This window comes from Acomys minous (genome assembly GCF_964271855.1).
Source record: "Acomys minous genome assembly, chromosome: 10".
NCBI lineage: Eukaryota > Metazoa > Chordata > Mammalia > Rodentia > Muridae > Acomys > Acomys minous.
This window is the reverse complement of record NC_140491.1, coordinates 70543104-70570133: the sequence shown is the minus strand read 5'-3', so window position 1 is coordinate 70570133 and position 27030 is coordinate 70543104. Positions and strand designations below refer to the sequence as shown.

The 27030-nt window shown below is 48.6% G+C and overlaps 1 protein-coding gene across 2 annotated transcripts in view; it reads left to right on the top strand.

Annotated features, from left to right (window-relative positions):
• Positions 1-27030, top strand: part of STXBP1 (syntaxin binding protein 1) — a 64938-nt gene that overhangs the window by 15334 nt on the left and 22574 nt on the right. For both annotated transcript variants that reach the window (XM_084799373.1, XM_084799374.1), the window contains exons 2-9: positions 12345-12394; positions 14441-14522; positions 16901-16977; positions 18608-18686; positions 19470-19573; positions 22581-22729; positions 25598-25682; positions 26386-26516. In XM_084799373.1, coding sequence (XP_084655499.1) covers positions 12345-12394; positions 14441-14522; positions 16901-16977; positions 18608-18686; positions 19470-19573; positions 22581-22729; positions 25598-25682; positions 26386-26516 — 757 coding nt within the window. The remainder of the gene's footprint in view (positions 1-12344; positions 12395-14440; positions 14523-16900; positions 16978-18607; positions 18687-19469; positions 19574-22580; positions 22730-25597; positions 25683-26385; positions 26517-27030) is intronic.

Below are 27030 nucleotides of genomic sequence, written 5' to 3'. Positions count from 1 at the left end.
TTCCTCACTGATATAAGCAGTCATAAATCTTAGCATTTTAGTGCTGGTTATGTGGACAGCAAATAAGAGCTTGGCTACAGGTTAAAAACAAATATTTGGGCCCAGTTTGGTGGCACATCTTTAATATTGGCACTTGGGAGGCAGAGACAGATGGAGCTCTGCAGGTTTGAGGTCAGCCTGGTGTATATAGGGAGTTCCAAGCCAGCCAATGCTAGAGAGTGAGACCTTGTCTCTAAAAAAGACAAAAGAAGGCCAGGCATGGTGATGCACGCCTTTAATCCTAGCACTCGGAAGGCAGACGCAGGTGGATCTCTGTGAGTTCAAGGCCAGCCTGGTCTACAAGGTGAGTTTCAGGACAGCCATGGCTATCCAGAGAAACCCTGTCTTGAAAACAAAACAAAACAAAACAAAAACCCCCAAGTATTTGTGATAGCCTATACCCAGGAATGTCATGATAAACTAGTTTTCCAGCCTCCAATGTACATGTTCAACAAAGTGGTCTTGGGCATTGAGCCTTATGCACTTACAGGGTGGGGACTTCACCAGGCACCCTCTGCCACCTTCCCAGTGCACAGTTGAGGGCAGGTTGCCAAGACCACCCCAGCACCCAAGCTTCATGCTTAGGAGAGTGCATACAGTGCATAGGGAGCCAGAGCTACCTCCTGTCATTTCAAGTGGAAAAGAACAATAAAATGTCTGCATAGGAACTTGAAAAAAAATGTTGTTTGTGGGAGAGCATGGTGGTACACCCCTTGAACCCGCAGTATTTGGGAGGCAAGAGCAAGCCGATCTCTGGGAGTTCCAGGCCAGCCAGAACAACATAGTGAGATTCTCAGAAACGAAACAAAGCAGTTACAATGTTTTCTGGGGAAGGAAGAAACACAGCAAAGGCACATGTGCAGGAAAGCGATTTTAGCTATTCTTATGAGCTAACAGCCCAAAGGAAAGGTAAAGTCACTTGCCCTGCACACGCAGTGGAAGCTAGCATCTGGTCTTTCTCCTGGTGTGTCAGCATTCTTTTCCGGGAGCCCCACCTTTTTCCTTTGCTTGACCCTGAGCCCAAACCCAAATAGGATATTTTCTTTTTCCTGTTTTTTTTTTTCAATTCTTTAAAAGATATTTTTAGATTTATTTATTTTATTTTACGTGTCTGGGTGTTCTGCCTGTATGTCTGTGCACCACATGTGTGTCTGGTGCCTGCAAAGGTCAGGAGGGAGCTTTGGATCCCCTGGAATTAGACTTACAAAGAGTTCTGAGCCATCCTGTGGGAATCAAACCTGGGTCCTCTGCAAGAGCAGCAAATGCTCTTAACCACTGAGGCACAGTTCCACCTCGGGCTTTTTTCCCCCCTGGTATCTTATAAACAATTGCACAGACTCGGGAAAAGGAAGAATCCCCCAGACACTGGACATTTCCGTGTGCTTACTCCTGGTGGGAGGCTACCTCCTGCCTCTAGAAGCTTCCCTTGGGACCTTTCTCTCATGTCAGTGCGATATGTACAGAACTCTGTATCGAAGGTTCCAGAGGGACTTTCAGTTCTTGCACTGACAGGCTGGATCAGGGTGTCTCAGCTGCCCAGGGAACTCAAAAACATCTCAGGTCAAGTGTTCCCCAGTGCAAATTCAGTCCGTGCACTGGACTGCCCTGTCCACACTGGATTCCCGAGATCCAAGGGAACACACTCCACTGCACTGCCCTCTTCAGAGTCTGAGGTTGGTCTCTGGGACGCCCACGCATGAAATGTAACTGTGAACCATTAGATGCCACTTCAATTCAGGTGGCTGCTGGCCATGCCTAGGTCCCTACAGTTCATAGACTTACTGCTTACCTCAGGGTCCGTGCTGAGAGAAGCTCAGTGGTTGACAATGAAATGCATTCAGACTGGAGACCAAACTGCTGGTGGTGCAGGAGGACAGTGTCTTTTCTTTTCTTTTGTTTTTTTGTTTGTTTTGTTTTGTTTTGTTTTGTTTTGTTTTGTTTTGAGACAGGGTCTCTCTGTTAGCCTTGGCTGTCCTGGACTTGCTTTGTAGACCAGGCTACCTGGAACTCACAGAGACCCACCTGCCTCTGCCTCCCAAGTGCTGGGATTAAAGGTGTGCGCCACCACACCGGCAGTGTCTTTTCTTGAGCAAATATAAACTACCTTCCTCATCACTGAATCATTCGTGATTCTTTCTTCCTTCCTTGCTTCCCTCCCTCCTTCCTCCCTTTCTTTCTTCCTTATTTATATATTTATTTATTTATTTATTTTTATGTGTGAGATGCCAGGGATTAAACCTCAGGCCTCCTGAATGTCTGGTGAGCACTCAACACTGAGCAGCCCTGCCTTCCTTTAAACGTTGAGACTTGGAGTAACTTGCCTAATAGGCCTTGAACTTGTAATCCTCCTGCCTCAGCCTGTTGAGTAACTAGGATTACAAGTGTGCCCCTGCCCTAACCCCCAACTGACAGGTGCGAGCGCTCTCTCTCTCTCTCTCGCTCTCTCTCTCTCTCTCTCTCTCTCTCTCTCTCTCCTCTCTTTCTCTTTTGGTTTAAAGTATCAAAATAAGGGTTTTTCTTTGAGACAGAATTTCTCTGTTGTAGCCTTGACTGTCCTGGACTTACTTTGTAGACCAGGCTGGCCTCGAACTCACAGGGATCCACCTGCCTCTGCCTCCCAAGTGCTGGGATTAAAGGCATGCACCACCACCACCCAGCTTTCAAAATAAGGCTTTAGGAAAGTAGAAATTGTTTTAGTTTCCATTTTGCCATCTGTGTGAGTTTTTATAACACAGCTCCTTTTATCTGAGAAACACTATGTTTAGGCGACCTTAGGAAGGAGAACAAGGTAGCTTTTTATTTATCGTTGTGTCTGTTACTATTTTGGCACTGTTTATTGAGGCTAAGGCCACACCCATGCTCATGGTCCCCAGGACGTCCTCCATGTTGACCATCCTGAGAGAAGCTAGCTTCTTGACTGGCTTTCAACCTCACAAGGTTGGGAAAACACAGGGAGAATCTGCCTGGAAAGTGAAAGCGGAAGTCTTTCCTGAAACTTGGCCCAGCACCCTTCGGTCTCTGAGAGAGCGTCAGCTGCCATGCACTTCTCTCAGCTGCTGGCAGGCAGCCACAGCTGGATGTCATAACCTTGGGCGTCTGAGTCTTAAGCAGAGTCTGGGCGTGCTCACCAGTGTAATCAAGCCATGGCAACCCAGCTCCAAACCCTTGGGCCCTGTTCTTTCCTCTAATCCCCCACCACCCCAGAATCAAGCTTACATGGACTAGGGAGTAGCTACTAAGCAGTTACAGAGAGGGGCAACCTGTTCTTGCCCTGTGGCCGATGGCTTTGTGGTCTCTTTTATGTCTGCAATGTACAGTTTAGATACAGATAGTAAATAAAAGTCTTAGCTAAATGATGTTTTATAAGGGTAGGTTGGGGACCTGTCATCTGAAAGCTCTTTTGGCAATCCTGTGTTTTAAAAATCTGCGTTATTTAACTTTTTTTTTATATATAAATTTTATGCCCATTGATGCTTTGCCTGCATGTGTGTCTGTTTGAGGGTGTCAGATCTTGGAGTTACAGACAGATGTGAGTGGTGGGAATTGAACCCCGGTCCTCTGGAAGAGCAGCCAGTGCTCTTAACCACGGAGCCATCTCTCCAGCTCCTTAACTATTTCTTTACAAGTGAGTTTAATGCATTTTATTTTTAGACAACCCACATGACATGTTTTTTAAAAAAAAAAGCCCCAGCCAAGTGTGGTGGCACACACCTTTAAACCCAGCACTTGGGAGGCAGAGGCAGGTGGATTTCTGCGAGTTCAAGGCCAGCCTGGTCTACAAAAAGAGTTCCAGGACAGCCAAGGCTCCACAGAGAAACCCTGTCTTGAAAAACCAAACCAAACCAAACCAACAAAACAAAAAACCAAAAACAAATAAAACCTCCTCAGTGTCTCCCTCCATGTAAATGATGGCCAAAGGAAAGGCCAAGCTGCCACCAGTCCCATTTGTCGTAAGTCCTGGTGCTGCTTGCATGGTCAGCAGCAGCTGGTTATGGTGACAAAGGATAGATCTAAAGTAATCCCCAATTTGTTTCTGCAAAACAGTATTACATGGGCTGGAGAGATGACTCAGAGGTTAAGAGCACTGACTACTCTTCCAGAGGTCCTGAGTTCAATTCCCAGCAACTACATAGTGGCTCACAACCATCTATAATGTGCCCTCTTTTGTTGTGTATGCACACATGCAGGCAGAGTACTGTATACATAATAAATCTTTTTTTAAAATTACATAAAGAGCTTTCCCAAATTGAATGTGCAGCTTTCCTACCATGCAGACGTGCTCCCCAGTTCAATCTGGACGCCACAGGGAGCACTTCTTTTGCATCCTAGTGCAGACCAGAAGAACAGCCACAAGGTGCTCAAGGCTGTCAATGCACGCAGACATTTATTTATTTATTTATTTGTTTGTTTGTTTATTTATTTATCAAGACAGTCTCATTATATAGACCAGGCTGGCCTGGAACTCACAGTGATCCACCTGCCTCTGCCTCCCAAGTGCTGGGATTAAAGGCATGTGTCATCACACTTGGCTTTCTATCTTTATTTTATTTTTGAGACAGAGTCTTATTTAGCCTAGGCTAGCCTTGACCTCACTATATAGCCAAGGATCTGGGACTCTTTTGTGTTTGTCTGTTTTTTGAGGCAGGGTCTTACTATGTAGCTCTGTCTGACCTAAAACTCACAGAGAAGCCGGGCGTGGTGTCGCACGCCTTTAATCCCAGCATTCGGGAGGCAGAGGCAGGTGGATCACTGCAAGTTTGAGGCCAGCCTGGTCTACAAAGCAAGTCTAGGACAGCCAAGGCTATGCAGAGAAACCTTGTCTCAAAAACAAAAAACAAAAAACAAAACATAACAACAACAACAACAAAAGAACTCACAGAGATCCTCTGCCTCTGCCTCCCCATGCCTGGCTGACTTTGAAACTCTTTTCTCTGTGTAGTCCTGGCTGTCCAGGAACTCACTCTGTAGACCAGGCTAGCCTCCAGTTCACAGAGATCTGCCTGCCTCTGCCTCCTAAGCACTAGAATTAAAGGCGTGCGCCACCACCGCCCAGCCCACAGCGTAGGTTTGTCATACATGAGATCCTGGGTCTGTCGCCAGCACAAAACAACACCCCAGCAAGTGAGTACACAGAGCACTTCTAAGGTGGTGGCTGTTCTTACCTGGGCGTTGCTTGTGTCTCTGCTTTTACACAACACCGTAGTCCTCACTGCATTTAGAAGTTTTCTGGTTTGCACTGTTTGCCTGTGCTGTCCTTCCAGAATGAAGGGGGGGTGCCCCCAGCAGGCCCTGTGGGAAGACCTCTGAGGCCTCTGTTCAAGCTGTGGACTTTGGACTGGGTCTTCTGAACACCGGGGAGGTGTGAGAACGGAGACGCCTGGGCTGAGTCGCCCCCTTCAGCTATGAGGCCTACCATAGATCACTGTTCGTCTCAGTCACAGAGCTCTACCCATCCACGCTAGAGGGTTCTGTGGGCATTTTACCCAGTCATCATGTCATCCCTGATGTGGGATGTGGTGGGAATGCAGATCCGGGACGGGAAGGGCTCTGACGTGTTTGAAGGGGACTAGGGCCTGCGGGAGTCCTCAACAAGTCCTGCTATCACACCTGGAAACCACTTTCACCACACCACGGTTCATTAAAGTGTGTGTGTGCATGTGTGTGTGCATGCATGCCTGTGTGCGAGTGCATGTGAGCGTGTGCATGTGGGTGTATGTGGGTGCACGTGGGCATCAGAGGACAGTGTTGGGTGTTGTTCCTCCTGAGCTGACCGTCTTGCTTTCTCTGATTGGGACTTAGGGTTCACCTAAGCAAGGCTGCCTGGCCAGCAAGCCCCAGGAATTCTCCTGTCTGCCTTCCTATGCCACCGCGCCTGGCGTGGACACTGAGGTTCAGACGCAAGTCTTCATGCTTCTGTGGCCTAAGGTGGACGGTGGAAACAGCGTTTTGGCTGAGCAGTTACTTGACCAGTTCTAGAAGGTTCTTGGTCTCTCTCAGTAGAGGAGGTCTGCAAAGTAGAGGGAGGTGAGAGGGGATTATATGCTAGAAAATAGCCCTGGCCACTTGATTCTCTGTGCTAAAATGGGCTCTAATCCGAGTTTCCTTTTCAGTATTGGATTAAAGAATGTAGGGCAGGGCTGGGATTGGCTGTTAATAATACCCAGGACAGATATATGCTCCGAGAACTCGGGGGAGGAGACGAGGCCGCTGCAAGGCTGCAGTTGCACCACTGAGGGATGCCTGTGAACACTGCGCTCAGTTTGGGTTTTCTCATGCGCCTCCACATTCCCCAGTCTAAGTGTCTCTTGAGCAGTGCTTTTCGCCGCATTTAAATTTTTGTTAGCAAAAGATATCTTCAGCCCCAGTCATCTGTTAGGCTCAAGTAAAGCAGAAGGGGTGGACTGTATGCAGGTCAGTGGCAGAGCACTCGCCACCCTCTGCTGTGTCACAAGGCCAGCGCAGCCACAGGGAAGGAAGCACACCTTCCTGCTGCGGGAGGAAGACAGGGTCCTGCTGGTGGGAGAGTCCAGACAGCCAGCTGAGGCAAAGGAATTCAGCCTGGGACACCTGCACTTGATGCCCCTCCACATTCCAAGAGGTCACCCAACCGAAGACTGCAGAGGAATGCAGAGACACCCCTCCACACAGCGGTCCAGAGCACTGTCTTCTGTTCTCTGGGGCGTTGTTGTTGTTATTTTGTTGTGTTTTGTTTTTTTACTAGTAGGAGCATGGAGCAGCATTGGGACCTACCGACAATTAAAGCTAATCATTTTGTCTCCTAAAAGTAACATTTTGCTCTGTTTTTCCAATTTGCCCATGCATATATGCTTTTACAAAACAGGTGTGTGTACAACATTAAAGAAGAAAGAGGCCATAAGTTTCAGTAAAGCAATGAAGGGTACTTGGGAGGGTTTGGAGAGAGGAAAAGGAAGGGGAAATTATGTAATTATATTATAATGGAAAAAAAATTAGCTAGGTGGTAGTAGCACACGCCTTTAATCCCAGCACTTGGGAAACAGAGGCAGGCAGATATTTGTGAGTTTGAGGCTAGCCTGGTCTACTGAGCGAAGACATCTCTGTCTTGAAAAAACAAAATTAATTTATTAAAAAGCCCAAGAGTCCCAAAAGAACGCAGGTATTCCCAGGTAGTAGGCAGGGAAACCCATTTGTCTTTGCACATGAAACATTGACATGCCTATTTCTATGAAATGGTAGAATTCTAGTGCTCTTGATGTGGATTTATGATTTCATTTACTTAAATACAAAAACAAACAAACAAAAAAACAGTTGTGGGGTTGGAGAAGTGACTGTGTGGGCCTGACCCGAATGCCATCCCTAGAACCCTGTAAAGATGGCGGGAAAGCCAGGTGCAAAGGACCCTACAACCTCAGTACTCAGGAGGCTGAGGCAGACGCATCCAAATTGGAAGTCAACCTTGACTACATAGTGAGTCTCAAAAAATAAGATAAAGTAAAAATTCAGGCTTCCCAGCTTCACATAAAGTGGTGCTTTTAGAACTGCCCGGAAACACTAAAATGTGGAAGTCCACTTCCCTGATCTCCAGGAAGACGCGCTGTTTCTTCTTTTTTTTCAAATCTTCCGCAGACACTGTTCAGGTTGCGGATGGCTTCACCCCCAGCCCGCCTCACACCGCAGTAGCCTGTGGTCTCAGCCTCTTCTGCTCAGGTCAGAGGCTGACTCCACTGTCGGATCTTCTTTCAGTTTTGCCAAATCTTCTGCTCTCTCACATCTTTCAGAACAAACAAAACCTTCCTTTGCTGTCTCATCTCTGTTCTGTCAGTTTCTTTGTTCTCTGCTACCTTTTAGCAAGTCTTTCTGAAAGGATTGTCAAGGTCATCTCTCAGTCCGCCCTCCTCCCTCCCTCTAGTCCGGTTCCATCTTGTCTTGCTGAAAGCCTGTCAAAGTAGCCAAGCTCATGTCTCCGGAGTTGTTGTTGTTGTTATTGTTGTTATTATCATTATCATCATCATCAGTTGCTTGTTTGTTTGTTTTTTATTTTTGAGACAGGGTTTCTCTGTGTAGCCTTGGCTGACCTGGAACTCACTCTGTATGTAAACCAGGTTGGCCTTGAACTCACAGAGACCCAGTCTGCCTCTGACTGCTGGGATTAAAGGCTTGAGTCACCCACCACCCGGCCAGAGTTACGGATTTTATCCAGTCTTACATCCTATTTCTCTCTATATATATATTTTAAAGTTTTAGGTTTATTTTAATTTCTAACCTTTATTTTCATTTTATATGCATGGGTATTTTGCCTGTATGTCTATCCTTGCACCATTTGCATGTAGTGACCACAGAGGTCAGAAGAAGATGTCAGATCCCCTGGGACTGGAGTTATAGATAGCTATGACTTGCCATGCGTGGGTGCTGGGAATCAGCCCCTGAGCCCTCTGCAAGAGCAGTCAGTTCTCCTAACTGCTAAGCCATTTCTCCAGAAGCTAAAGTTTTAGTTGTTGTATGTGTGTGCGCGCGTGTGCGTGCAAGTACTTGAGGTGGCCAGAAGAAGGCGCTGGATCTGCTGGAGCTGGCGTTCCTGGAAGTTGCGAGCTGCCCTTGTGAGTGTTGGGAGCTGAACTCCAAGTCCTCCGCAGAGCGGCGGGTGCTGTCCTCACTGCTGAGCCGTCTTTCCAGGCCCCTCCTGTTGCTCTATAACTTCTCCGTTTGTAGCCGCTGCTGAGACCATTCTTCTACACTGGGGCGCCATCGCCCCATCTTCAACTACCTACCCAGCACCGCCCCCTTGGATGGCTCTCATCCACCTTATCCAACTGCCACACCAGACAGGGTCTGGTCACATAGCCCTGGCTATCCTGGAACTCACTATGTAGACCAGGCTGACTTTGAACTCACAGAAATTCTCCTGCCTCTGCCTCCCTTTTAAAACTTTTCTTATCTTATCTGTGTGGGTGTTTTGCCTGCATAGTGCTCAAAGTGGCTGGAAGAGATGTTTGCTTGCCCAGAACTGGAGCTGTAGATGCTGTAGGCAGCATGTGGGTGCTGGGAGTGGAGCCAGGTCCTCTACAAGAGCAGCCACTGAGTTATTATTTTCCCCGCCCCACTTTTCACATTTTAAAAAGGCCAAATAAAACTGGTATTCTCAGCCGGGCGTGGTGGGGCACACCTTTAATCCCAGCACTCGGGAGGCAGAGGCAGGCAGATCGCTGTGAGTTTGAGGCCAGCCTGGTCTACAGAGTGAGTCCAGGACAGTCAAGGCTACACAGAGAAACCCTGTCTCGAAAAACCAAAAACCAAACCAAACAAACAAACAAAAAACCCTGGTATTCTCCTATTGGCCATGTCTCCTCTCTTTGTACCCCTATAATAATCTCTGTCTCGGTGTCTGATCCTATCTCAAGTACTGGGGTTTTCATATATCATGTGTCACATCGACCCGCTGCTTGCCACCCTCATGCACAGCACATAGGTTAGCTCCCTATCTCCCATAGTTTCACAGCACCCAGCCAATAAAAACATACCCTTTGCCAAGGGCCACAGTGCACTGTGTGGTCAGCCTCCATCCTCGGCCCCAAGCAAATGCCAAGTGTCTTTTCTTTGTCCCCTGCAAGCCTCTGTGAGTGTCCCTCTCTCCTCTCTATCTGGTGGCCCTACTTCCTGGGGACTGCCTTGCTGCTGTTTGTGCTGTGTCCTGGCTCCCTGAGTATTCCTTTCAGGGTGCTTAGGAGATGTGTCGGGTGCTGCTTTCATTGGGCAGTTGCTCCATCCTGAGCCTGTGAGGCCTCGGGAGCTGGCTGGAGCTTGTGTTGCTCCTCCATGTTGTGCAGTGTGGTTCACCAAGGGAGGGAGTGAAGGCATAGACATGTGCTTTCCTGTCCCATTGTTTCCAACAGGCGGGCGCACAGTAGTCTATTACAGTAATACACCCTAATTTACTCAATCACTTTGTGTCCAGTTTTTCACCATACCACAGTATAAGCAAATTAAATGTCCCCTGAGAATATTTTTGAGTAAGCTGTAGCCTTTTATGCTGGCATTTAAAATCCTAGAGAGCTGGCTGGGGATGTAGCTCAGTGGTAGAGCATTTGCCTAGCGTGTGTGCGACTCTACGTTCAATCCTCTGAAATTACCATGAACAACTAAATCCCAGGAAGTAGAAGTGTTTCTCCCATATTAATCTTATTTTTCTATTTTATTTATTTTAATTTTTTTTTTCCCTGAGACAGGGTTTTTCTTTGGAGCCTTGGCTGTCCTGGACTCATTTTGTAGACCAGGCTGGCCTGGAACTCAAAGCGATCCACCTGCCTCTACCTCCTGAGTGCTGGGATTAAAGGTGTGTGCCACCATACCATGCTCAGCTCTATTTATTTTAACTTGTTTTTTAAATTTGTGTAGCCTTAGCTGTCCTGGACTCACTTTGTAGACCAGGCTGGCCTTGAACTCACAAAGGTCCACCTGCCTCTGCCTCCTGAGTGCTGGGATTACAGGCATGTGCCACCATGCCCAGCTTATTTTAACTTTTAAGACAGGGTTCCATAAGGTTATTTCCATGCAAGCATGTAGTGTACTTTGAGCATATCAGTTTTATTAACACATGAAAATGAGTACGTAGAGTAAAAGAAAAACATTAAATGTGACCTCAGCTATATGAAGTTACATAGGGAAAGCTGGCATAAAATGAACTAAATGTTAACTAAATACATTTTAAGTGGGCAAGATTACAAATAAATGGCTTTTCTTTTGTTCCCTTTTATGATATTGGCTATTGGACCCAGGGCCCTGTGCGTGCCCTGTCACTGAGCTTTGGAGACAGTTTCCCAGTTATTACCCAGGCTGTCTTCCAACTTGCCATCTTCCCTCTTCAGTCTCTTGAAACAAGCATTAGGTGTATTTTAAGTATGACTTATCTGTGTTTTTCAAGTTTTGTATTGCTGCATTGTATGTAGTGGCATACATCTTTTTGTTTGTTTTTTTGTTTTATTTTTCGAGACAAGGTTTCTCTGTATATTCTTTACTGTCCTGGACTTACTTTGCAGACCAGGCTGTCCTTGAACTCACAGAGATCCAGCAATGAGGGAGGCAGAGGCAGGCAGATATCTGTGAGTTTGAAGCCAGCTTGATCTACAAAGTGAGTCCAGAATAGCCAAGGCTACACAGAATAACAAAAAAGACCTTCCGTGTCCTAGAAGGGCAGCAAGGGCCTGAGGGCTTGAGACATCTGCCAATCTCTGCTGTGAGCCTTGCCATCATTGCAGGATAGTATAGGGCCTGGCCTTTCTGAGCAGCAAAAATCATATTTCCTATGTGGCTTCTGTGGCTGTCTAGATATGTGTGAGGCTTCTGTGGCCGGTCCTGTAGGGCTGTGGAGTTGTAGAAACTGGCCTCCTGACATGACAGCAGTGGCGGCAGCGTGGCACAGATGAGCTCAGGAGACCTCGAGCTGCTCCCGGCTGTCGAGTTTGAGGGGGACCCTTGGGCCTGAGACCTGGTCAGAGCCTTTTGTGTACTTACAGCAGTGGTTCTCAGATCTACCATCCTGGGGGTGGGGACACAGATCACAGCTGCCTCCATAGGAGGGCTGTGAGGCCACTGGCCTCCTTTTCATGCTCTTCTGAGCCCTGTCCAGATGTCACCCGATGCCAGACAGATGGGCTTCAGAAGCAGAAGGGACAGACAGCTGTCCCCTTGAAGCCAGACATTCAGGAGAGCTACAAAAATGTAAGACCCCAGCGTTCTCCTAATTTTTTTTTATTGAGGAAAATACAGTTACTATTCATTCACTAAAATATTATTTATGTTGACATACGCTGGTTTAGTATTATTTTTGATGAATCAGTTAATGTTTTTTTTCTAGTTTGTTTTTGGAACAGTATCTCTCTATACTGTCCAGGCTAGCATTCTGTTTTACCTCTGTGTCCCAGCCTGGCCTCAGACTCAGAATTTGCCTACTTCAGCCCCAAAGGTCTGCAATTACAGAGGTGGCCACGTGCCTGGCTCAGTCTTGCTCCCTCAATGCCTACAGTTACTTTATAGCCAATCTCGGGGATTCTTTGTTTTGAAAAACAGCATCAAGAAGCAAGCCCTGAGATCAAAATGAGTTAAGGAGACAGGAAAAGAACCGCCTGGGGGGGGGGGTGGCTGTGGCTCTGTGAACAGATGGGTTGAACTGCGCGACTGAGGGAGCAAGGGAAGATGCCCTAGTCTAATGGCGGGTGGAAGTCTCTGAAATTACAGTAACATATTCTCTCTCTCCCTCCCTCCCTCCCTCCCTCTCTCCCTCCTTTCCTCCCTCCCTCCCTCCCTTTTTCTCCCCCTCCCTCTGTTTTTAGAGATCATGCACGATGTGATCAAGAAGGTTAAGAAGAAGGGGGAGTGGAAGGTGAGTAGAGTAGTCTGTGACCCTAAGGGTTCGTGTGCGTAAAGGGCTGGGGAGACCGCTCAGGGGATGAAGTACATGATGCGCGACAGTGTAAGGACCAGAGCTTACATCCCCACAGTCTTACAAGAAAGCTGGGCAGGGTGGCGACCCGTCTGTGATCCCATCCCCCTCTGCCCCCCCCCCACACACACACACTCAGGAGCTGGAGCCTGGCTCTCTGGGCAAGCCTGCCAACTGCACTAGCAGAATCAGGGAGTTGGGGATCAGTGAGAGACCTTGCCCCAGAAAACCAGCTGTTGAAGAGAACACCTGACATCAGCTTGTGCATTCCTTTGCACACACATGAACACATGCATGCAAACATGCCTCTCGACCCCTCCCACACACATTCAAGAGACAAAGAAGATAGAGTTGGAGTTGGGGGGCGGGGATAGAAACAAGAGCTTTTCCCAGGGTGAGTATGGTGCTGTGTGCATTGTGTCTGAGCTTTGGTTCAGAAGTCTCTTCCTGGATGTGGAGCCAGGGTGATGGCTCAGCCGGTGAAGGTTCTCTGAGGTAGGCATCGCACTGGCCCTGAGCTGCTGGGATGCTTCTGGAACGTGCCCTGTGCTGGTGAAGGTCCCTCACTGTCCGTTTGGAACTTCACATTTCCCTGGGGTCAAAGCCCACACATGCTCAGGTTCGTTGGGCCTCGGACTTCAAAGCTCAGTTCTGGCCTGTGGTGTTGTGTTTTGGTTCTCACAGGTTCCAGAGGGGAGGTCATCTGGTGGGAACTCATAGGCTAGTCTGTCTGTCACCCTTTCCATCAGGTGGGGCTTGGTAGACATGGGGACTTCAGCTGCCTCCTCAGATGTAACCAGGGGACTGCTGTACAGAAGCTCTCTGATCGGGTCGTCTGCGCAGTTGGCTCCCATGCTCAGGGCCTCTTCTTGCTTTGTATCTTGAGGAGAAGAAAAGGCCTTGTTTTCACTGTTGCCTTTTTCTTTCTACTGTGGAGTGAAAGGACATAGGAAAGATGGACACTTCAGGGCGGAGCATTCTTGTGTTTCCAGCCTGGACAAAGATGTGTGCTGCTTGGGGTGGGGGTGGGGAGCCTGACGGGAGCTGCGCTGAGCCCCGGGAGCCGCCGTGTGTGTGGACACGAGCCAGTCCCCAGTGAGAGCGAGTTAGGATCTGCAAAGACCCCCAGATATGGCTGACTCTGAGTGCTGCCACTGTACATGAGTCCTCCTCTTTTCACTTCAGTTCGTGTAAATGCTTCTGAGTGTCTTTGAGGTTTATGAAGTCACGTCAGTGAGAGTAAACACTATTGTCTAGCGGGTCAAGTTGGGAAGGAAAAGCAAGTGTGTATCCCAGTGTACCTGGGGGCCACAGAGGACACCTTCTCCCATATTCTACATTCCGATTATATATATTTGTTGTTGTTGTTTTGTTTTGTTTTTCGAGACAGGGTTTCTCTGGTTGTCCTAGACTCGCTTTGTATACCAGGCTGCCCTCAAACTCACAGAGATCCGCCTGCCTCTGCCTCCCTGAGAGCTGGAATTACAGGCATGCACCACCACGCCCAGCTTCTTCTTTTAAAAAAATTTTGTTTTTTATTTTTTATTTAAATAATATATTCAGATCACATCTCACTTGTATCTTGCTGTTCCCCCCTCCTTCCCTCTTTCACCCTATTCCCCTCCCCTAGGTCTGTGACAGAAGAGGACCTCCTCCTCCACCTGATGATCAAAGCCTATCAGGTCTCTTCCTGGTAGCCTGCTTACCCTTCTTCTGAGTGCCACCAGGTCTCCCCACCAAGGGGAAGTAGTCAAATATGGAGCACTAGAGTTCATGTCAGAGTCAGTGCCTGCTCTCCACATAACTGTGGAGAATGTGCTGTGCATTGGCTAGATCTGAATAGGGTTTTTTGTTTTTGTTTTCTTTCTTTTTCCTTTTTTTCTTTTTTCCCGGCCGAATGTTCCTTGGGAGCCTCCTACAGGAAGCCAGGGAGAGAATGAGGGCAGCCAGCCACTGTGCAGCTCTAAGCCGATCTCTTCCTTCCAGGTGCTGGTGGTGGATCAGTTGAGCATGAGGATGTTGTCCTCCTGCTGCAAGATGACAGACATCATGACCGAGGGGATCACAAGTGAGCACGGCCCCCTCCACCTTCCCTTGCAGCATGCCGTACCCTCCCTGTTCATTGCTGTCCTGGGCACTTAGATGCTTCCGGCAGCCTGTGTGGTAAGACTGTAAGCCTCTTTGGGCCTGGAGCCCTCACAGAGTGCAGCACAAGTGCTCCTTAAATGCATGCTAAAGGGCTCGGCACTCAGGGAGGCAGAGGCAGGCAGATCTCTATGAGTTTGAGGCCAGCCTGCTCTACAAAGCGAGTCCAGAACAGCCAAAGCTACACAGAGAAACCCTGTCTCGGAAACAGACAGACAAACAAAATGCATGCTAAGAATGCCACATAGAAGAGCCAGATGGAGAAACAGCCTGGGGTTGAGGAGATGGTTAGGTGACTAAGAACGCATGCTGCCCTTTCAGAGATCCAGGTTCCGTTCCCAGCACCCACATCAGGTGGCTCATTGCGGAATCTGCTGCCCTCTGCTGGCCTCCAGGGGCCAAACCCACACACAGACACGCTTATATATGTAATTTAAAAATAAACATTTTAAAAAGCAAGATGGCACTCCACCCAATAGAGGGAGAAAACAACGAAATACTTAAGGAAGAGACCCAAATAGCTGACACACATGTGAAAAGTTCCCGCCTGCATACTGATGAGGGATTTGAGACACCTGTGTGCTCCAGCTGAGGCTGGGGGAGCTGAGTGAAGAGACGTCAGTCTGCAGCGGCTGCAAAGAGCACTTGACAATATGCGATAAAGTTTAAGGTATGCGTGCCTGTGGCACAGCAGGCTCAGAGGTAGATGCGGATTCTGCCCCAGCTCAGGCGCGTGCCCAGCAAACATGGACTCGAGTGTTCACAGACTGTTACTCACAAGAGGCCCGCAAGGAAACAGCCAAAACACCCATCAAGGTTGGAAAGGTTGGGGCTGGTGATATGGCTTGCTGGCAAGGACATTTGCTGCCAAGTCTAATAACCCATTTGGTCCCTGAGGACAAAACTCAGGTTTTGGAGGAGGGAACCAACATCCATAGGTTTTCCTTTGGCCTCCATGTGCACGCATGCACACACACACACACATACATACACACTAACTCAGTAAGCAAACAAGTGTAAAACAATTAAAAAAAAATAAGAGGAGAATGGTTAGATGTGTGGCACACGCCTGTAATGTCAACACTCAGGTGTCAAGAGGATTACCATAAATTCAAGAATAGCTTGGGCTATGTAGTGAGATTTGGGCCCAACCTGGGCTATGAGTAAGATGCTGTATCAAAAAAGAAAAAAAAAGGAGCCGCGCATGGTGGCGCACACCTTTAATCCCAGCACTCGGGGGGCAGAGGCAGGCGGATCGCTGTGAGTTCGAGGCCAGCCTGGTCTACAGAGCGAGTCCAGGACAGCCAAGGCTACACAGAGAAACCCTGTCTCAAAAAACCAAAAAAAAAAAAGGGGGGGGGCGGTAGAGAGGGCTGGAGAGACGGCTCAGAGGTTAAGAGCACTGACTCCTCTTCCTAAGGCCCTGAGTTCAATTCCCAGCAACCACATGGTGGCTCATAATTATATATAATGAGAAGATCTGGTGTCCTCTTCTGTCGTACAAGCATATATGCAAGAAGAACACTATGTACATAGTAAATAAATAATCTTTTTTAAAAAGGTAGAGTGCTTACACTGCAGCACATCTTACAGCCGGGGAGACAGGCAACCACTGACTGCTCACAGTTACACTGCTAAGTCTGATAAACAAGGGACAAGAAGAAAGTGACTGAGGAGATAGGTGAGTCAGTAAAGTGCTGGCTACATAATCATGTGGGCTAGCCTGGTATGGTCGCGCACATCTCTGATTTCAAGGCCAGCCTGGTCTACATTACCGTCTCCGTGTCTATAAAGAAAACATGTAATCCAAAGCCCCTGGCTTTGCTGCATCTTGGAGCTCTTGGAAGAAGCGCAGTCACTCGGACGATACATTTGCAACACCTCATTAGGAGTGCACAGGAAAGCATCTGCTTGGTGCATTGGTGCACGGAGCTGGCGGGGGAACCCTGGGCCACATGTGTGCTTGGCAAGTGCTCTGCACCACGAGCTGTGTCTCCAGCTCAGGAGAGCTGTTGGCAGATACACCCGTCGTGGGATTTGAAAGGAATTCTAGGGGATCAGTTAGGCGAGAAGGAACTGAAGGGGCGAAGGGGCTCAGAACAGGCCAAAGCGTGCACGCTGGAGCGGGCAGGACCTGCTATGGTAGGATTTCGGGGTTCTAGCACCTCAGGCCTCATTTCCCAGGAATGAGGTGCTTAAAGATGGTGCAGGGGGTCTCTTTGGGTCCTGCCTGTGCTAGTCTGAGGCCTGGCCGGATAGCTTGCAGTTGTCTTACTAACTCCAGCCTGTGTCTTTGTCTAGTTGTGGAGGATATCAACAAGCGCAGAGAGCCGCTCCCCAGCCTGGAGGCCGTGTACCTCATCACCCCGTCTGAGAAGGTACGCCCCTCAGTGTCCCCGGCTCAGGCTGAGGCTCCGGCCCAGAGCTCCCGACGTTTCTAGGTTAAGCATGCATTTAACACGCGGCTCTGTTGAAGCATGTCGTCAGAGGCAGGCAGGGAGGGGGCCCTTGGGCGTGCGGTAAGCCGCAGGAAACGCAGCTGCCGCAGAGTGGACAGCCAGCACACAGAGTGGACAGCCAGCACACAGAGGGGACAGCCAGCACACAGAGTGGACAGCCAGCACACAGGGGACAGCCAGCACACAGAGGGGACAGCCAGCACACAGAGGGGACAGCCAGCACACAGAGGGGACAGCCAGCACACAGAGGGGACAGCCAGCACACAGAGGGGACAGCCAGCACACAGAGTGGACAGCCAGCACACAGAGGGGACAGCCAGCACACAGAGGGGACAGCCAGCACACAGAGGGGACAGCCAGCACACAGAGGGGACAGCCAGCACACAGAGGGGACAGCCAGCGCTGGCGCCCTGAACTCCCCTCTTCAGCAGTCGAGGTTCCGCATGCTCTCTAGGTGGATCTACTTCCAGGCCTTGGCATTTTGTGTTTCCAGGGGTTATTTCTTCAGTATCCAGCTTGTACTCAGATTTGTCAGAACAGATCTATACACGGACCGTCTCCCTCTTTTTGGCTGATAGTTGTTGCCAGGTGTTTTGTTTGAGGTTTGTTTGTTTGTTTTGTTTAGTCAACTTGACACAGTTTTCTGGGAGGGTCAGGCCGTGGTGGCGCACGCCTTTAATCCCAGCACTCATGAGGCAGAGGCAGGTGGATCTCTGTGAGTTTGAGGCCAGCCTGGACTACAGAGGGAGTTCCAGGACAGCCAGAGCTGTTATACAGAGAAACCCTGTCTCTAAAAACCAAGGAAAAAAAAAGAGTTTTCTGGGAAAAGGAACTTCAACTGAGAAAATATCTCCATCAGATGATCTGTGGGCAAGCCTGAAGGACACTTGATTTCTTGATTATTGACTGATGTGACCGGGCACATGGGCAGTGCCACTCATAGGCCCAAGTGGTTCTCTGATGGTATGTATTTTCAAAAGCAGGCTGAGCAAGGCAGTCAGCCACCCTCCTCTAGGCCTCTACCTCAGTTCCTGCCTTCAGGTTCCTGCCCTGCCCTCTGTTCTGACTCCACAGACAGTGCTATAGAGCTATGATTGGAAATTAACCCTTTCCTCCCCAAGTTGCTTTGGTCATGGTATTTTAGCACAGCAATAGAAACCCTAAGGGCTCTTATGTGTATGTATGTATGTGTATATAATATATTTTTTAATTCCCCTGAGTTTCACATGTTATTTTTACTTTTAAAAACTGGCTTTCCGGTAAGTTTCTGTAGCTAAACTGCCAGAGCATCATCAACATGAGACTTCTGGAAGGTTCTGAGCAGTTTTGTGGGTCCAGGTTCCAGGGGCACTGACGCTGTCACTCTGGAGTGAACCACGTTCTAGAACAATCCTGTCTTTAAGTGCTCAGGGCCCGATTCACACGGCAGAAGCCCTTGGCTGCAGTGCAGTGAGCCTGAAGCCAGTGGACTCAGTCACCTATGGGTTGCACTGGCTTCTAAAATAAAATTTAATGGCCCCTCCCCTTATTTTTTTTTTCCTGTTCTCAGTCTGTCCACTCTCTCATCAGTGACTTTAAGGACCCGCCGACTGCTAAGTACCGGGCTGCTCACGTGTTCTTCACAGACTGTAAGTACCCTGTGGGCTGCTCCTGCCGGCCGGTGTTAACATTTCCTCACAGCTCCACTGAGCCCGAGCCAAGTCAGGACAGCAGAAGAAATGATTTGCACTGTAGTGACGAGATCTTCTCTCTTCAGAAGATGAGCCGTGGAAGACAGAGTTCCTGTCAGTTGTCCCAGAGTCGGCTTTCTGATTTTTCGCTGGCTTGTGTGTGGATAAGCTATTAGGAGCAGAGTAGCTGCAGAGAGAAAGTGAGGTAGACTTCAACCCATCTTCTCCCTCAGGATAACCCCACAGGCCACCCCTTAGAATACAGAAAGGGAGTAGCAAAGAGTGTAACCTTGCAGATGAGAAAGAAATAGGGAACACAGCACTGATGACGGTCAACCAGTAAGACGGCCCCTGGCACCACAAGCTGTTTCCCTGGCCTGGAGGGCATCATGGCCTCCTGTGCCGTTGCTCTCGATTCCCCTTGTGCCTTTCCCTTCTGGTTCTTTCTTCCTCACCTTTTCTTAGTGACCTCTGTTGTTTGCTCTTCTTTCCTTGGGATCAGCAAATAGTTTTTATTAGCTTGTGTGTCTCAGTGCGTTGCCGTTTGCTCTGTCGAGGGCCCTGCAGGTAATTTTCCATTTCTGTACCTCAAGGTGCTGGATAGCTGAGGATGTGATGAACTTATTACTAGGTGCCGTTTTAAAAGTCTGAGTGAAATGAAAGGGACAGTGACAACATGGCTGTTGACTGAGCTGGCCGACGGACGGACTGAGACCCCACTGTCTTTGGTCATTCTTGCAGCATGTCCAGATGCCCTGTTTAACGAGCTGGTGAAGTCCCGAGCAGCCAAAGTCATCAAGACGCTGACGGAAATCAACATCGCGTTTCTCCCCTATGAGTCCCAGGTGCGGTCTGTGTCCCAGCTGGTCCATCAGAGTCAGGTGGGGGAAGGGAGCATATTCCAAGTCGCCAAGCGCTTTGAACTGTGCGGGTGTTTACTTAAGGGATACTGGCCGCCTTGGCGTCTGCCCAGTGTCGTCATCGCTGTGGTACCAGTGGTCACTTGCTCCATCCTCTTCACTGGCTCCTTGAATAATCCAAAGTAGCTGTTCCTACAAGAGGGAAGGAGAGGCAGGGCAGAGGGCAGAGCACCCCATCTGCTGCAAGGGAGGCTGTGTTTATTGGCAATAACCCCAGCTTGTCATGTGCTGAGGGAACAGATGGTCACCTCCATCGTCAGCTGTTAGCACTTCATTCACCCTCACCCGAAGGTTCCAACAGCAAAGTCCTCGCCATGGGGAAAAAAAAAGCTTTTTGGCCCACAAAGGTAAAGCTGAGTGTGAGAGATTATATGAAATTGATTTGAGTATTTTTAGGGCTTGTCCAAACATTTTCTCCCAGCAAAAAGAATCAAAAGCCCCAGGATTTGCATCCATTCTGAAGTGGTGAAAGCCATCTACCGGGTCGCTGTAGATCAGCTCCTAAAACCATGGAGTAGCCTGCTGTTAGATAAAGGCAAGATGCAGCTCAGCGGGCAGAGTGTTTGCCTGGAGTGCACGGAGCCTTGAGTCAGACTTTTACAAATGGAGTATGGCAGCACACGTCCGCAGTCCTAGCATTTGGGAGGTGGGTGGAGTAGGAGGATCAGGGGATCAAGGTCACAAGTTTGAGATGAGACTGGGCTACATGAGACCCTGTCTTTAAAAAAAAAAAAAAAGGGCGGGGGTGGAGATAGAGACAGAGAGAGGAAAAGAAAAAGATACAGCAGGAACAGTCAGAGCTGGCTCATGGCCTTTCTGCTTGCTCTGAGCCCTGAAGCCTGCCTCCTGCTGGAGAGCCATGTATATGTACCCACTTCCCTGTGAACCCATCATCACTGAAGCAAACAAAATCGAGCTTTAGCACATACCACCATGTTATTTTTCAGAAAACATGAGAAAGTAGTATGTTTTAAAAATCACTTTTTGTGGGGCTGGAGAGATGGCTCAGTGGTTAAGAGCACTGTCTGGTCTTCCAGAGGACCAGGGTTCAATTCCCAGAACCTACATGACAGTTCACAACTGTCTGTAACTCCCAAGATCTGACACCCTCACACAGACATATATGCAGGCAAAACACCAATGCACATAAATGAAAATAAATTCTATTTAAAAATCATGGTGTGAGGACTGGAGAGATGGCTCAGAGGTTAAGAGCACTGTCTGCTCTTCTAGAGGTCCTGAGTTCAATTCTCAGCAACCACATGGTGGCCCACAGCTGTCTATATTGAGATGTGGTGCCCTCTTCTGGTGGGCAGGCCCACATGCAGGCAGGATATTGTATACATAACAAATAAATAAATCTTTTTAGAAAAAAAAATCACGTTTTGCCAGCTTTAGTGGCATGCCTTTAATCCCAGCACTCAGGAGGTAGGTGGCAGGCTGATCTCTGTGAGTTTGAGGCTAACCTGGTCTACAGAGCAAGTTCCAGGACAGCTAGGCATGCTTAGAGAAACCCTGTCTCAGAAATAAATAAGCAAATAAAATCACGTTTTAAGGTAAACACAATCTCATCTCTATAATCCCAGCATTTAGGATTCTGAGGTGAGAGAAGCACCTCAAATCCAAGAATATCCTGAGCTAAGTAGTGAGATTCAGGTCAGCCTGAACTACAGAGTAAGGCCCAGACCTCACCACCACCATCATCACCACCATCATCACCATCATCACCACCATCACCACCATCACCACCACCATCATCACCATCATCACCACCATCATCACCACCATCATCACCATCATCACCATCATCACCACCATCATCACCATCATCACCACCATCATCACCATCACCACCACCATCATCACCACCACCACCACCATCACCATCATCATCACCACCATCACCACCACCATCATCACCATCACCACCACCATCATCACCACCACCACCACCATCATCACCATCACCACCACCATCATCACCACCATCACCACCACCATCATCATCACCACCACCACCACCACCATCATCATCACCACCATCATCACCATCACCACCATCACCACCATCACCATCATCATCACCACCATCATCACCACCACCACCATCATCACCATCACCACCATCACCACCATCATCACCATCATCATCACCATCACCACCATCATCATCACCACCACCACCACCACCACCACCACCATCATCACCGCCACCATCACTTCCATTATCATATCTCTTTTAAAAGGAGATCCAGGGAGTTTACACAAATGAGAACATGAGAGAATCCTGATAGTTGGGGCACTCTATCGTAAAGCGAGAATTCTAACTTCCACAGCCCTTTACAAAAGGGTGGGAGGAATAGGAGGAGGAGAGTACTTAGAGCAGTTTGCCAAAGACAGGATATTATTAAACCTATAAAAAGCTCCTTTATTTGCCCACGGTTGTAGCACAATCTCCAGATCATTCTCTGTTTATTAAAAGCAAACTCAAGTCAGCCTATGAACCTTGCACTGACCTCCAGTGACATTGCTCACCAGACACCCTGGGTGTACACACCCTGAGATCCTCAGCATTACCTTCCCTCCTCACGGAAGTCTGCTGCGCCAGTAAACACCTCACCCCCTTGTAACCATCCCCAGACCTCCCCGCCCCCCCCCCCCCGCCCCAATCAGTCCAGGGCATGCTTACTTTATTCTTTTCTCAGCTACTTATCAAATTCTTCATCCCATACAATTCACTTCCATTGTGTTTCATGTCTCTCTTAGGTGACAGACAGACGCCTAAGGGTCAGGGATGCTCTGGTCACTCATACTTGAAGTGCCTGGCACTAGGATAAACAAAAGCAAAGCGTGCAGCAGGCCGGCAGGGCGACAGACGCTCCAGCAGCTCACTTGTAGGACTTACACCCGTGTGTGTTTCTTTACCCCCCAGGTGTATTCCCTGGACTCCGCTGACTCTTTCCAAAGCTTCTACAGCCCTCACAAGGCTCAGATGAAGAATCCTATCCTGGAACGCCTGGCAGAGCAGATCGCAACCCTGTGTGCCACCCTGAAGGAGTACCCGGCTGTGCGGTATCGGGGGTAAGGCAGCACGCTAGGCTGCTCTGCATGGCATCTTTTGTGTCCCACAAACACCTGAGTTCAGTCCCTAGAACCCATGAAAAGATGAAAGGAGGGAAACCATTTCACAAAGTGGTTTGGGACTCACATACATGTGCCGTGCTCACATGCCCTAGCATACATATCACAAAGTGATAAATACATAAAGATATTCTTTCAGTGATTTTTATCTCTCAGCACATTCAGAAAAGAACATAATACTCTTTGCAATGTTTTCAAGCCCACATCATCTTTGCAGGGGGTTTGAAAGTAAAATACAAAGTCAGCTATGGTGGGCAGCACATCTGTAATCTTAGCACTTGGGAGGGAGGCAGAGGGAGTTACAGATTGCCCTCAGCTGAAAGAAAGAGGAGTCGGGGAGGAGGGAGGGAAGGGTGGGGGGCAGGTGAATGATTCTCTAAAGGGCACAGTCTTTGGATTTTTAAAAAATGATTTATTTAGCCAGGTGGTGGTGGCACATGCCTTTAATCCCAGCACTTGGGAGGCAGAGGCAGGCTGGTCTACAAAGTGAGTCCAGGATAGCCAAGACTACACAGAGAAACCTTGTCTTGAAAAAAAAGAAAAACTTTTTTTAAAATTTATTTTTATGTCTCTTGGTGTTTGCCTGCATGTGTGTCTGCATGAGGATGCCGGATCCCTCGAACTGGGGTTACAGACAGTTGTGAGCTGCCATGTGGGTGCTGAGAGTTGAACCCAGGTTTTTGGGAGAGCAAACTTCTGAGCCATCTCTTCAGCCCCTAGTCTCTGAATCTTTAAGAAAGATTTAGTGTTAGTAATGTTGGCGCACACTTTTAATCCTAGTACTCGGGAGGCAGAGGCAGGCAGATCTCTGTGAACTCGAGGCTAGCCTGGTCTACAGAGTGAGAGGAGGGCTACACAAGAGAAACTCTGTCTCAAAAAACCAAAATATAGAGATGGAGAGATGACTCAGCGGTAAGAGCACTGGCTGCTTTCCCAAAGGACCCAGGTTCAATTCCCAGCACGCACATGGTAGCTGACAACTGTCTGTAACTCCATTTTTAGGGGATCTGGCACCCTCACACAGACATACATGCAGACAAAACACCAATGCATATAAAAATAAATAAATCTTTAAGGAAAATAAAATAAAATAAAAAATAAACAATAAATATAAAAATAAAATTAAAAGATTTAGTTTTACTATCTTTAATATTACAAGATATAATAAAGATATAGCATATAATAATATGATATAATAAAGGTATCACTATCTTTAATAGTGCATGTATATGTTGGTACATGCACTAGTACAGGTAACCTCAGAGGTCAGAGGGACAGAACCCTCTAGAGCTGGAGTTACAGGCAATTGTAAGTCACCTGACACAGGTGCTGGGAATTGAACTTGGGTCCTCTGGAAGAGCAGTACATGTTCCTAACCACTAAGCCATCTCTGCAGTGCCCAGTCTTTGGGTTTTAGGATGTCATTGACTCATCCCTTGCTGTGTGTTGAGTACCGGGGGGACTTCATGCTGAGGACACAGCCCCACCCTCAGATGCTCCAGATGGAGAGCGGGTAATGGTGGGTGCACTATGTGTGAAAGAAGCACTCACTTCCCAGGGCCTTCAAGCAGCAGACCAAAGTGATGGGGTGCCCAGAGAGAGCAGGGGCCCTGCAGCCTAGGACAGTGCTTCTGTGGCGGTAGAGGCAGGAGAAGGATGAGGGCATTTGCGTTGGCACTTGGCTCTTGCTGTTGGTGCAAGCAGTGGCTTTGGGAAATCAAAGGGTGAGTGTGGTCTAGTCTGGCGCAGTAGCCATGTAGGGCAGGTTTAGTTTCCCAAGACTTCCCGAGAGGTTGGCACAGGGAGCAAAGCAAGAGTTTTAGGAGAGGAACTGAGCAGGAGTCAAGGCAAGGAGAAGCAGAAGGGGACAATGAGGCCAGGCCACCAAAGGCAGAGTGAAGGCCTTGGCTGTGGTGACAGCTGTAGTCTGACGAGCAGACGCTCTGTGTGTCTCAGGCCCAGCAATGGGTGAGGCCAGTGGCTACCAGTGTGTGGCTCCGAGCTGACTGCTTCTGAAGGCCACAGGCTGAACCTGCCCTTGTTTCCTGGTCCGCTGAAGTTCGGGACCATAGAAAACACCAGTACAAGTTAAGAATGGAGCCCTGGCCATCCTCCTGACACAGGAGCAGGAACAGAGCGACAGTGGCCCAGAGGCTGGCGAAGGGTTTGAATGGAGGACAGGGTATTTCTGCTTCTGCATAGACTGGAAGAAGGAATGAGAAAGATAATTTATAGGCCGGGCACTGAGCTGCGTATTTCAGTTTTCTCTTTAAACTGCACATATAACTTGTGGGTTTGTTTGTTTACTTTTGAGATAGTGTCTTACTATGTAGGCCAAGCTGGCCTTAAACTCACAGTGGCTTTCCTCCCTCAGCCTCATACACATTGATACATTCTTTTCCTTCTTGTTTTTCTTCTTCTTGTTTTTCTTCTTCTTCTCCTCTTCCTCTTCCTCTTCCTCCTCCTCCTCCTCCTCCTTCTTATTCTTTTTATTTTTTTTATTTTTATTTTTTGGTTTTTCGAGACAGGGTTTCTCTGTGCAGCCTTGGCTGTCCTGGACTCACTTTGTAGGCTGGCCTTGAACTCACAGCAATCCGCCTGCCTCTGCCTCCCGAGTGCTGGGATTTAAGATGTGTGCCACCACGCCCGGCCCATTGGTACATTCTTACTATAAAAATCTTAATATAGACCATGCTTCACCTCCCCTGTCCGTCCTGCTGTGTACTGTGTGCTGCCTGGAGGCACTTGCACTTGGCACAGTATTTGGAGGCACAGGTGGCTCACCCTCTGTCTTTTTCCTTTTGTCAGGGAATACAAGGACAATGCCTTGCTGGCTCAGCTGATCCAGGACAAGCTGGACGCTTATAAAGCTGATGACCCAACCATGGGGGAGGTAAGTCTGGCCTTGGACCACAAGGTTCTCGGTGTGAGTAAACAGTGTTTGTATGGCTGACCTTGAGGCAGCGTGGCCCTGCAGCTCAGCGAGCATATGTGAGGGCTGCTTTTCCTGTCTCTAATAGAGTGCCCAGTGCCCCCGGGGCAGGCTGATGCAGGAACACGCAGCATGGCCAGGACAGCTAGCTTGTTCCTGCTTGCTAGCACTCCCAGCTTCAGCCCTCAATGGCCAGGGAACTCACCAGTAGCAAAGTAGCAAAGGTAGCAAGTTGAGAGCGGTGCAGTCCGGTGTCTGCACATATGCCATGGGTGCACAGTTCTGTGCACTTTATGTAACTTAGAACTGCCTCTGAGATACAGAGCTGGGGCCGAGGGCCCAGTCAGTGGCAGAGCGCATGCTCGCTGTGGGAGACCCCAGCTGGTTCCCTAGACCCAGAGCTGCTCCGTTAGGGCTGTAGACTTGTAATCAGAGCCCCAAGCAGTGAGCGCTCCAGACAGCTGGTCACCACGTTTGTAACAAGCGGCTGCTCGGTTGCATAAGCTTCAGGGCTGTGTCAGAGGCCCATAGGAAACCAGCGCCTCACCTGGAATTGCTGTTGTGGTGGCCTTGCTCCCCAGAGCTCGCTCCCTGGTGCCCTGTAACAAAGAGGCTCTGCTCGTTGGTTGGGTGGCTTTTGGAGCAGCTCCCTCTCTCTTGCCAGGGTCCCGACAAGGCGAGGTCCCAGCTCCTGATCCTGGATCGAGGCTTTGACCCCAGCTCCCCTGTGCTTCATGAGTTGACTTTTCAGGCCATGAGTTACGACCTGCTGCCTATTGAAAATGACGTTTACAAGTAAGTATTAAGTGACAGGGTCCACAGTGACCAGCTCTGCAGACAACTGGAATTCCTCTGACTAAAAAAAAGGATGTTTTGGTGTTTTTTTTTTTTTTAAATTCTTCTTTTGGTATGTGTGTGAAGTTTGCATACATGTCACGTGTGCTATGCATGTTTGGGGGTGGGGCATGTGTATGCACAAAGGTAGGCCCATAATTGATGTTGGATGACATTTTTTAAAATCACTTTCTGCCTTATTGAGGCAAAGTCTTTCACTGAACCCAGAGCTTGTCAGTTTTGACTGTCTACCTTTTAAGTTTACCCCAGGCACCCACCCCCTTGTCTCAGCCACCCCAGTGCTGGATCATAGATGGCTGCTGTGCCTGTTGACGTTTATGTGGCTTCTGGGCATCTGAACTCTTGTCCTCAAACATTGGTGGCAAGCGCTTTATCCATTGAGCCATTTCTCCAGCTTCCCCCTCCCCCAAAAGAATGTTTTTGTTTGGTTGGGTTTTTTTTTTTTTTTTTTTTT